We start from the raw sequence: 11,865 nt of genomic DNA, 5'->3' as shown, positions 1-11,865 counted from the left end.
TAATTAACTATTTATTTTCCCCATAAATATAATTAATTTTCATTAATTAATAATGATTCCCAACAAAATCATGCTTCATGCTTCCACTAATTTTTTTAATTAGTGGCTCATTTATTTCTCTTAGTGATAAAAGTCAACAAAAAAAAAAAAAAAAAAAAAAATTGTAAAGGTTTTACATATTTTGCGGGCTACAGTCTTTTCTCAGTTAGACAAATTTTACTATTGTTGTCATGTGAATGTCGGTTGAATCTTAAGTTCTCAAGTCAGCCACATCGGGTGGGAAGGTTTTACATATTTTATGGGCTACACTCTTTTTTTCAATCCAACACATTTTACCATTGTTGTCGTCTGAATGTCGGTTGAAGCTCGAGTTCTCAAGTTAGCTACATCGGCTACGTTTTTGTCCGGTTGAAATAAATTTTAAGATTAGTATGACATGAATGTTGGGTAGGTTAAGAAGTGGAAAACTTATAACACTAAACCTACTACCATGAATACTAGTTAGTAGAGTAGTACGAAATAAATATTAACACACGGGTGAGGAAGGGAACAAGAGTGGTCCGTACTGGAAATTGGTCGGAGAGAGCAGTGCTCTGGTGGTGGCAGGTACACAAGAAGGACGCAGTTCATCACGTGCCCATTTCACGAGCTTTTTCCTTTCTTCCCTAAAGCCAAAGCCCTGTGAGCCGTGAGGTGGAAATTAGTAATTTAATATTAAAAACTTTATTTATTAATATATTATAAAGTTTATAACATCTGATCTCGTGACCCTGTTATTTGTTTCTAATTAATTAAAATTTTAATCAAATATATATTAAAAAAAATAATAAAAAGATTTAGTTGACTTCCAATATAATTCATTTATAGTTTTTGTCTTTGATTTGTTTGTTTATTTATTAATTAATTACTTTGTACTTTTCCTTTTAATTAGGTGTTTTATTTATTCATAATTTTTGTCGGTCCGATCTAAGTACAACTTGATTTGGGTGTGAGAATGCACTTAATTTCTAAATACGACAATGTCATGCTTAGGGGTATATACAGATTAGGTTCGGTTAAGTTAGGTTGGCAACCCGAGCAAAATTTCGTAAAACCCAAATATCAAACATTCATACTCATACATCAAATATTTATAATATTTAAATAGTTAAAGCAAATAAATAAATAAATAAAACTATGTTTCTTAACGAGATAAATAATTTCATAAATGAAAGTAATGATCGGAAACTTACTTTTTTAAAAAAAAAATTAAACTAAAAATAAAATATGAATATGTGAGGCAAAGAGATTGTGTTGGGCTTGGGCTTAACTTATAATGGGTCACATTTGGGCCAAAATTTAATGGGCCTAAAGTTTCATCAAACAAACTCGAACCCGAACCGAAACCCAAACCCGAGTAATTAATATGGTTTGAGAATCTTGTCTGAGTTTCAAATCTAAGATCTTTCATTCACATTTCCATGCATTGTATTGTATGGTCTAACAAAAGCTGCATCCCTTAAGTTGACAAAAGGAAAGAAGAGTTCTTACCATTTTCAAGTTCAATTTTGTTTAGACGTCTTCTTCTTCTTGCTTGAAGGACGAACATCGAGAGACGTAATCTTGTTGAGCTCTGCTCGAGACGTAGCTTGAGTTGATTCCGACACTTTCAAACTGTTCGAGATCAAAATGACGTCCTTCAACTTCTCCAACATTTCAAATGCATCACGATTCCCGTTCTTGTACTATACAAAACATCAATTTGATTATGGATAACAAAGTCAAGAGACGTGACATAATTTAGACAAGAACATAACACAACATATGATGCGACTTCAATAGCAAAAGTTTTCCATATTGGAACCATGGGACATTCTCAATTCAAAGTGGACTTTGGGGTCAAAGCCTAAACTAGAGGTGCCTAATCGAACACCTTTTTCTAAAATATCAACATGGTCTCAAGGAAGTTCAAAACCCTCATAGCCCAAGCCAACCACTAGCAGATATTGTCCTATCTGGGCTTCCCTTCAAGCCCCAGGTGGTAGCCTAATCGAACACCTTTTTCTAAAATATCAACATGGTCTCAAGGAGGTTCGAAATCCTCGTAGTTCAAGCCCATCACTAACAGATATTGTCATATCTGGGCTTTCCCTTCAAGGGCTTCCCCTCAAAGTTTTAAAACGTGTTTGTTAGAGAGAGGTTTCCATACCCTTATAAGGAATGTTTCGTTCCCCACACCAACAGACGTGGGATCTCACAACATAGACCATTAGAAATGGTTTTCAAAAAATGGTATACGTCGGAGGTCATATCGGAAATGATTAGGTCAACTAGCAAGTTCTTTTGCTCCCCCCCTTTCAAAGGCAAGTCATGATACCTTTCTAATTCTTATGATTGAGCTCGGGCGCTCTTTTACGAGTTCTTTTCGGAGATTTCTAATGGACATTTTCATTCTATGAACAAAACTACGACAGCTAGAAGAAGTGGAATTGGATGGTACATACTGCTTCAAATAAGCCAAGAGCCTTTTCCAATTTTAGAGTAAGCACTTGATTTTCTTCAGCTAGTTCTTCAATCTGCAGATAAGCAAATAGTTGTCCAAACACGGTTCGCAATGAATTCAAGTCAGGCTTGAGAAAAATCGATGAATATAACCTTCTTCTGGGATGCTATATACAAGCTCTTGTAGTTCATATCAGGTGTAGGTACCGTCGTTTCGGTTGAGCACGATCTTTTGATAACCTGCCATTCACAAATTCATGAGCAAAATCTTTCAACCTAAGAACACAAGAAACATAAAATGCTCTATACCTCAGTCTTTATTGAGTCTAAGGTATGGCCATGTGATTCAAGCAGTTTTACAATATAGTCAATTTTCCCTTCAAATTTCCTTCCCTCCATCATTAACTCCGGCCAGTAATTCTCTTCGTCGGGCGGTGGTGTACTTTTCTCATGGTCGGTAGGCAACTCATCGTCTCCATCACTTTCACTAAGAGTAATCTCTTCAATGACACTCTGTATTTTGAGGTTTTGAGGCATAGAATTCTGTATACGTTCGGATCGACGAACAGAGAACCCATTCATTTTCTTTTTTGAAGAACTTCGACTCTCTAATGGTGATTTTACTTTCTTCAAGGATGGATTGGTAGCTTCTGGTCTTTCAGAGGTCGTCATTGCGCTTTCGTGTGCTGCTTCTGTGCTCTACAAACATTGAACCAATAAAGATCACGTCATGGAGTATAGCAACTTGATAATGATCTTTTCTAGGCTACTTGATAATGAGCTAGAAAAAATTGAACCAATAAATGATCTTTTCTAGGCTACTTGATAATGAGCTAGAAAACATTGAACCAAAGACTGCATGAACATCACGTCATGGAGTATAGCAACAACCGGTGGTCTAAATCATCATAAGCACGCCTAGACAAGTTATATCAATCGGGGCCAGGGATGAAAGTCGAGACACTCTAAACAACATCCAAAACATCGACCCCCCAAGCACAAATGACCAATAAAGATTTCATAAGAGGGCTATTGATGCAACACTCTGAAATGAAAAGGCCAAGTAGCTGTGAGATCCCACATTGGTTGTAGAGGGGAACTAAACATTCCTTATAATTCCTTGTCAATAGGGACAAGGCTGAAAGTCGAGACACTCTAAACAACATCTAAAGCATCGAACCTCCCAAGCACAAATGACCAATAAAGATGTCATTAGAGGGCTATTGATGCAACACTCAAGAACAAAGAATATCTAAAAATGAAAAGGTCAAGGCTGAAAGTTTAGACACTCTAAACAACGTCTAAAGCATCGACCCTCCCAAGCACAAATGACCAATAAAGATGTCATAAAAGGGCTATCGATGCAACACTCTGGAACAAAAAATACCCGAAAATGAAAGGTCAAGTAGACGGGAACGAAGCATTCCTTACAATTCCTTATAAGGGTGTGAAAATCTCTCCTTAATAGACGCGTTCTAAAACCGTGAGGTTAACGGCGATAGATAATGAGCCAAAGCAGACAATATTTGCTAGCGGTGAGCTCGGACGGTTTCAGTAGCATAGATAGCTAGACTCCAAAAAGAACCATATAATGAAAAATTTGCACACCTAAGGGACAAGTTTTTCCTTTCTTCCAGTAAAGAAGTTGAAGAAAAACTGGTCTAGAAAGCATCACATATGAAACGAGCTCTAAGTTGAATCATAAGAATCAAGGAACATTCAGCAGAAACGTGATGCCTTCATCTATATGCCCTAATTCAACTTCGTTTCAATCTACACACAAAACACTTCAGTTCATATCAATGGAAATCAAGAGTTTCTGGAAGGGTTTGGAGCTCTGAAATCGAAAACTTAATAACTGAAACCATTATTCGATCGAAACTAGTTTCAAGGAGAAAATCCTCCTTAGAAATGAGTGAAATAGTTTGATCAAAGAAAACAGCAGCCACCAGAAGATCGAAACAAGTAAAACAAGAGTTGAATCACCTACCAATTCGGCATTTCCCCCAGATTTTGCCGCCAGGGATTTCTTCCTCATTTTGTGGCTACAAAGACAAAACCCTTCCCCAGCGAAAAGATGAAGATATCGAAATCTCCCACCAAAATTTACGTTTCAATCGATTGCGGGCGATCCATTTCAGAACTTGGGGAAACGGCGAAAGACAGCTAATTCATTTCGATTTTCATCCAATTTATTGAACAACAAAATCAAAATAAACGTCATTAAGAATCATTTTCTGGAAATGAAATCTTCAAATTTTAGAGCACACCACTTGGTAGTCCACAATTATGGTGCCTCCAATAATATTCCGTTCACGATTTTGGGTAGGCTTTTTAGTTTTAGGCGTTTGTAATTAATTAATTAATTAATATAAATATTCTAAAAAATCTTCTCAATTAAAAAAAAAAAAAAAAAATCAAAATTTTAAACTAAAAATTCATTTATTACTTTGTTCCAAAAATATTCCAAAAATATATTCGAATCTTCAAAAAATTTGAAAAAATTTATCAATACATTTAAATTTTTTAAAAATAACATTAATAACTAAAATTACTTATTTACCCTCCATAAATCATCTATTTAAAATATTTTTATTTAAACTTTAAAAAATACATATTAATAAATAATAATCTTAATTAAGAAAAAAACTTTAATTTTTTTTATATAAACGAAAATTACTTATTTACCCTTCATAAATCATCTATTTAACAAGTTTTTTTTTTATTTAAACTTTAAAAAATAACATTAATAAATAATAATCTTAATTAAAAAAATGTTCTAATTTTTTTATAAACGAAAATTACTTATTTACCCTCCATAAATCATCTATTTAAAAAGTTTTTTATATTTAAACTTTAAAAAATAACATTAATAAATAATAATCTTAATTTAAAAAAAAAACTTTAATTTTTTTATGTAAACTAAAATTACTTATCTACCCTCCATAAATCATCTATTTAAAATATTTTTAAAAAGTTTTTTTTTATTTAAACTTAAAAAAATAACATTAATTAATAATAATCTTAATTAAAAAAAACTTTAATTTTTTATTAAACAAAAATTACCTATATACCCTCCATAAATCATCTATTTAAAATATTTTTTAAAATATTTTTTATTTAAACTTAAAAAAATAACATTAAAAATAATAATCTTAATTAAAAAAAACTTTAATTTTTTTATATAAACAAAAATTACTTATTTACCCTCTATAAATCATCTATTTAAAAAGTTTTTTTTATTTAAACTTTAAAAAAACATTAATAAATAATAATCTTAATTAAAAAAAAACTTTAATTTTTTTTATATAAACAAAAATTACTTATTTACCCTCCATAAATCATCTATTTAATTCTCTAATTATTTCCTAAATATTCTCTTAAATCTTTTTTTTTTTTTCTCATTCTTTAATTTCTACAACTTTTCTAATATTTTTTTCTCTCTAATTAAATATTAGAACTTTAAATAAATACGAAAAATTATTACATTTCTTGTAATAAAAAAAAAAAAAACTCTTGCATTTCTTGTAATCCATCCACCAACAGCTACATATAATTAATTATTTAAATAATGAAAAATGCTTTTTTTAAAATCCAGAATTGAATTATTCTGATCTTACAAAAAATAAAAATAAAAATAATCAAAGATTGGGTGTTATCTGGTAAAGTCTGTTGTACCAAATGGAATGTAATATCATATGAAACAAATCATACTTTTGAGGCTTTGAATGCCAAAGAAAATGAGGCTGCACCTTCTTCACCCTCATCTGCATCTCCTTATACCTCTTCTCTGGTATCGACATCAGAATCTTCTTCAGGTTCGGAATCTCTTTCTCCGCTACGAACACTGCAAATGATTCCCAGTTAAGAACCCCAAACAACGGAGGCACGAAGTTATCCGATATGATCACTGGAACACATTCGTACATGATCGATTCGACGACTCGGGGGCTGTTCACTTCGTATCCTTTAGCACAGATGCAGTATTTGCTGTTCTTCATGTGCCATAGGTAGTTCTTTCCACCCCCCTTCTTCCCCTTCCCCTTGACCTTTGGCATTGGCCCGGAGATTTTCATGTCGGGGTCTTTTCCTTCCCAATATTTCACGAGAATTGACCGTAAGTTGCCGTGCATTCTTCCTGCAAAGAAGGCAAGGATCGGCCTCTTCGATGCAGGATTGCCACCGACATCTTTTAGAGGATTCCGAGCGACACGCACGGATGTTTCGGGAAGGGATACGTCCTTGCCGAAAACAAAACCTTCCTTGACATCGGAGTTGCACAGAGCTCTTATGCATTTTGCCATATACTTCCTGGTTTCTGCAGGTGCCTGCAAGTTTTCTACATGGTGTTTGAGAGGCTTGATTCCGATACCGATATCGTTTATTAATATCGAGAATGTAAAGGAACAGACGTACCCAATCATGACAAGCAGCAATAAAATGATCGGCGCCTTCAGTTCTGTTCCAGGACGGATACTTTGCAGCAATCAAGTCCAAGTAGTTCTTGAGGTGTTGTATGAGGTTCGTGAAGCTGTGCGAGTCGCGCACATATAAGGTGTCTTCCAATTGTCGAGAGCTGAAAGGCAAGTAAAATAGATGAGCTTTTTTTGGGTCCTTAGTAACGAATCTTTTGTTTGATTCGAGTATCTTCATGAACCACCCCTCGGAAGCATAGATACCCTGGAGCGGACCTTGGTGAAAGATTGGCCTCTCTCCTTCTGCATAGATGTACACTTTGAGAGTTCTCTCCATTAGTTCATAGCTTCTGCAACATAGAATGCAATATAAATGAACAGAAACAAGATCTAACTATTTACATAATCGAGTTCGTGCTGGAAACATCATAATCCCACCTTTTGAAAACAGAAACATTTCGAAACAGAGGAGAATATAGTATCGGGTCATTATCTATTACGGGTGCGTTCTCAATCAGTAATTTGGCTTGTAACAGTTCTTGATCAGTGGCCGAAGGCCATCTTGGTACCTGAAAATAATTTGAGAGATACAAGATAATCATTTAAGCTGTATAGTTCTTCGAGTTTTTTAGAGAAAATCAACAGCACTTACGATTGGACGGTTGGACGAGCGGGTTTCAAACAACAAACTGTCCATGTCAGATATTGTATATATTCCTGAAGAAGGGTCTTTAGGCACTTTCTTCTTCTCAGAGACTGTCTTGTTTTTCCCTATACCGTGATCACCGTGCAATGGCTCAGTCTGCTCGTTCTTATCAGAAGTATTTTTTTCATCTTTCTCTTCCACAGATGTTTTCAATTTATCAGAAGTGTCGGGAGAGTTGGATCCAAGGGAAGAGTTGAGGCTCGATGCATTCGTAGCAACACTACTTGTATTCCCAACTATCATTAAAGATGAACTCGTCGGTGGAACTGCAGGAGGGGCTGCAAAGTTATTGCTCGAGTGATTGTTGTATCCTATCGAATCATTTCGTAAAGAGTTGTCTTTCCCATCAAAACTTCGATTATTTCCTTGCATATTGATGGTTGAATTCCCAACAGACTCTATCAAATCCCCGGATGACGAAGGCTGATTAGCACGATCATAACTATGATTGGATGCAGTTGAATTTATACCATCTGCAAGTGGAGATTCGGCAACAAGCCCGGTCTTCGATATCGGATCATTGACAGGGGAAGAACTGGAACTGCCTTCTTCATTGACAATAACCTTACCAACAGAAAATAAAGAAAACAAAGAATACCCAAACGAAAGCTCAAAGCATTGAAACGCCAAAATCATAGCAAACATCACCCCCATCAGCCATATCACTCTTCTCGAACCGATTTGAGATATCGAACAGAGTTCTTGACCCATCTTGAAAAACTATCAAATGATCATAATCCAACGATGATATTTTAAAACCCCAGGCTAAGATGGAAAACTCCCTGTCATAAATATAGAAAAGGAATCTAATATTGTTCATTCCTCTGTTCATATACACAGTATAAAGACAGCAATATACGCATTAATGAAAGGAATCAAAGTAGCAAATACTGTTTCATGCAAGGCTTTAGCAGCCCATTCTATTGCTACAAATATACTAAGTTCATAAGATCTGTCTCACCAGCATTAGAAGAATTCCTATGTTTGATGAAACCGACCAAAAGAAAAGAAAATTAAACCAATCTGTCATAAATATTCAAAAGAAAAACTGTAACATGATTCGTTATCATACCAAGAACAGAAACAGCAAGGCATCCATTAATGGAAAATATGTATTAATGATTCATTTAACCTCAATAAACGCTAATACCATCAAAGTAAAACAGTGCCTACATTGATTTATAAGATTCATCAAAGTAAAAGTATGATTTCAGTCAAGAACATTTCAAAATCTTGCAGGGTTCCATTTGATTTTAGCCATTTTTGAATTTGCACAAAGCATCAAGTAAATGCAAATCAACTCAGATGAACTGTAATGACGATCAGAGCTCATGATCTGGTTCATGCAAGAAGGAAATACTCAATCAAAGTCCACAAGAATCACATCCATTAATACACCATTCATTCAATTTCAAAGGACCTAGATACGATTTCGAATTACTTACTAGAAACCACTTGAATCATCTACAAACCAGTAAAAATTACGAAGAATTGTAATAGAAAACGAGATTCAAACCTTCAAAACATTGAATCCACGAAATGGATCTCGAGCAAAACAGCAGCGGAGAGAGGTGACTTAAGAATCGCGATTTAAACCCATTTGAATCGTTTCTGGGAGATTCATGCGGTGTCTGAAGATCCAAAAAAGGAAAAAAAAAACTGGGTTCGATAATCGAGAGCTACGTGGCTGGCTTCTACAAGCGTCAGAAGCTGGTTGGGGAATGGGAAGAAATTTGAGTAAGTGTTATTAGGTGCTTTGCTTGGCGCTTCTGCTACTGATTTTGCCGCTTTTGGAAAAGTCACGGCCGGAGAAGGGTAGCTATTGATTTGATGTTCGGTGAAATGGCGTAAAAGATCGCTGGCCATTGACGATTCATCCTCGCCGCCGCCGCCGTCGCCGCTGTCGATTTGGTCTAAACAGGCGGCGGTATCGGTCGCCGTCATTTGGGCCTAAACAAACGGTCTCCTTTTCTCTGTCTCGAATGCTTACATGCTGCCGAGAAAATCGCTTTCAAAAATCGTAATCAATTATTTTCTTTATTAATTTAATCTTTCAATTAAAAAATATATATATATTGGTTGTGAGTTGACTTTGACTTAATTTAACGCTTTTTTTTTTCTTTAATGTAAGTTCACGTATTATTTTAATCCTAGAAAAATAAGGAAATTAACAAAAATATAAATAATATATTCTTCAATAATAAAAACAATATAATATACCATTTTTTAAAATAGAAATTACGCCAAATAGTATATTTTGCATCAATTTTATTACATTTTTACCCTTGAAAATTCTTCATATTTTTTTAATTATGATATTAATGTAATTATTCGTTTAAAATTTTATCATTAATTACATGTGGTTATTTTTGGTAATCTTAATACAACACTGTCCAATTTTGCATTATTTTCAAGCAAGAAAAAATGGGAAATGCTTATTTATTTATTTTGTTTTATTTATTATTTGGGTAAATTATATATTTATTTTATTCAAATTCTATAATTGAAATAATTAAAAGGATCTAATTCATTTGGATTTAATCTACGAATTAAAAAATTCAACGCGTTCACACACTATAAATCAGTGTTAAAACCTGAATCCACGTTATTGTCGATAATATTTATCTAAAACATCAAGAAAAATTAAGATTCGTCGACCGAAAATTCATGAAAAATATCTCAAAATTGATATTTATTCGACAAAAGAAAAAAATTGAGGTCGTGGAAAGCCCCAAACCATTTTTATGACTATATACACAAAAGGAAGGACATGGGAAATAGCTCTTTTGATATCTTAAATGGGCTTTAGGCCCAATATTTGGGCTTGGAAGGCCCATGAAATTCCAATGGGTTTGCCCATGAGGCTATGAGAAATAGCTCTTTTGATATCTTAAATGGGCTTTAGGCCCAATATTTGGGCTTGGATGGCCCATGAAATTCCAATGGGTTTGCCCATGAGGCTATGAGAAATAGCTCTTTTGATATCTTAAATGGGCTTTAGGCCCAATATTTGGGCTTGGATGGCCCATGAAATTCCAATGGGTTTGCCCATGAGGCTATGAGAAATAGCTCTTTTGATATCTTAAATGGGCTTTAGGCCCAATATTTGGGCTTGGATGGCCCATGAAATTCCAATGGGTTTGCCCATGAGGTTATGAGTATGATTTTAGGATAAGTTTTATGGAATTGGGCTTTCAGTTTCATTAATTGAAAAATCTAAATAATAATAATAATTAAAAAAAAAACCCTCAATATTTATTAAGGTAATTATAATATATATATATTATATTGTTTAGTTTAAAATTTTTAAAAGCTATAAAAAAAATTAAGTTCTAAAATTAAATAAAAAGGATTTATCTGTCTCTTTTAAAATTAAAATATCAAAATTTTGTAACTTTTGAAAGAAATAGATTTATTATATAGTATATTCTCGGGTTGAAGGGCTACAAACATAAGAACCCGAGACGATATGTTTTAGCTTTGAATTTAAGTACAAAAGTTTCAAAATCGGTAAAGTTCAATTTTGAATTATTTTTTAAGTTTGACATTAATTTCTAAATAGTTTGACAATCAAGTAACCTACTACTATAACCGGACTAATTAGAGAACAACATTTAAAAATTAAGAACGAATTATAAATCAAATTCAAATATCAAACGATGAAATATATCACGAGATTATCGGAAGAACAAAAAATAAAAAAGTGAATTTGATTCCAAAATTAAACTTTCTCACCTTAGAATAAGAGAAAAGTTGAATTCTTTATCCCAACCACTTGCTTATGTCGTAATTACCACCATACAACAAACATGTCTGCTGTGTTTTTTTTTCTCCTTCTTACCTTTATGTTCCCTTTTTGTACATGTAGGAGAGAGAAGTAGAGACAGAGGAGAGAGAAAAACAGAGTAAAACTTCCCTCACCTCCTTTTCCACTATAAATTCCTACCCTCACCCACTTCTTTCTTCATCTTTAACTCCCTTCTCTCTCCTCCACAACCCAGCTATCTTCAATTCCGACCAAAACCCATTTCATATTTTTGTGTTTTCACCTCATATAAGCTTCAAAGTTGCAATCTTTTCCGCCATTTATTCTGTTTTCAGCTCAATATTTGCTCTACTCTGTTTTCTTCCCCTGTTTTTTTGGAATTTGGTCGAAATAATGTCGTCCAGTATCTATCAAGGGTTACAATCATGTCTTATAGAACCACGTGTTTTAAGTCTCAAGTTAACTCCCTCCCTGAATTCTTCCCGGCTGCCGGCGGT

The 11,865-nt window shown here is 33.9% G+C and overlaps 2 protein-coding genes across 2 annotated transcripts; both read right to left on the bottom strand.

Moving 5' to 3' along the window:
• Window positions 1–1,424: 1,424 nt before the first annotated feature.
• On the bottom strand, window positions 1,425–4,806 carry LOC111498023. The gene is made up of 5 exons (XM_023149076.1): window positions 4,472–4,806; window positions 2,791–3,180; window positions 2,635–2,721; window positions 2,484–2,555; window positions 1,425–1,724 (listed from the first exon to the last, which is right to left on the bottom strand). The coding sequence occupies exons 1-5, from the start codon at window positions 4,517–4,519 to the stop codon at window positions 1,542–1,544; spliced, it is 780 nt and encodes a 259-aa protein (XP_023004844.1). The 5' UTR covers window positions 4,520–4,806; the 3' UTR covers window positions 1,425–1,541.
• Window positions 4,807–6,044: 1,238 nt separating this feature from the next.
• On the bottom strand, window positions 6,045–9,606 carry LOC111497982 (probable glycosyltransferase At5g03795). Its single transcript, XM_023149015.1, has 5 exons — window positions 9,119–9,606; window positions 7,549–8,384; window positions 7,335–7,465; window positions 6,898–7,246; window positions 6,045–6,809 (listed from the first exon to the last, which is right to left on the bottom strand). Exons 2-5 carry the CDS (start codon window positions 8,311–8,313, stop codon window positions 6,123–6,125), a joined length of 1,932 nt encoding a protein of 643 aa, XP_023004783.1. The 5' UTR covers window positions 8,314–8,384; window positions 9,119–9,606; the 3' UTR covers window positions 6,045–6,122.
• Window positions 9,607–11,865: the final 2,259 nt, after the last annotated feature.

The sequence above is a fragment of the Cucurbita maxima genome, unplaced genomic scaffold, assembly GCF_002738345.1.
Source record: "Cucurbita maxima cultivar Rimu unplaced genomic scaffold, Cmax_1.0 Cma_Scf00024, whole genome shotgun sequence".
Taxonomy (NCBI): Eukaryota; Viridiplantae; Streptophyta; class Magnoliopsida; order Cucurbitales; family Cucurbitaceae; genus Cucurbita; species Cucurbita maxima.
Note: the sequence above shows the minus strand (reverse complement) of the source record. Positions and strands in the feature narration are given on the sequence as shown.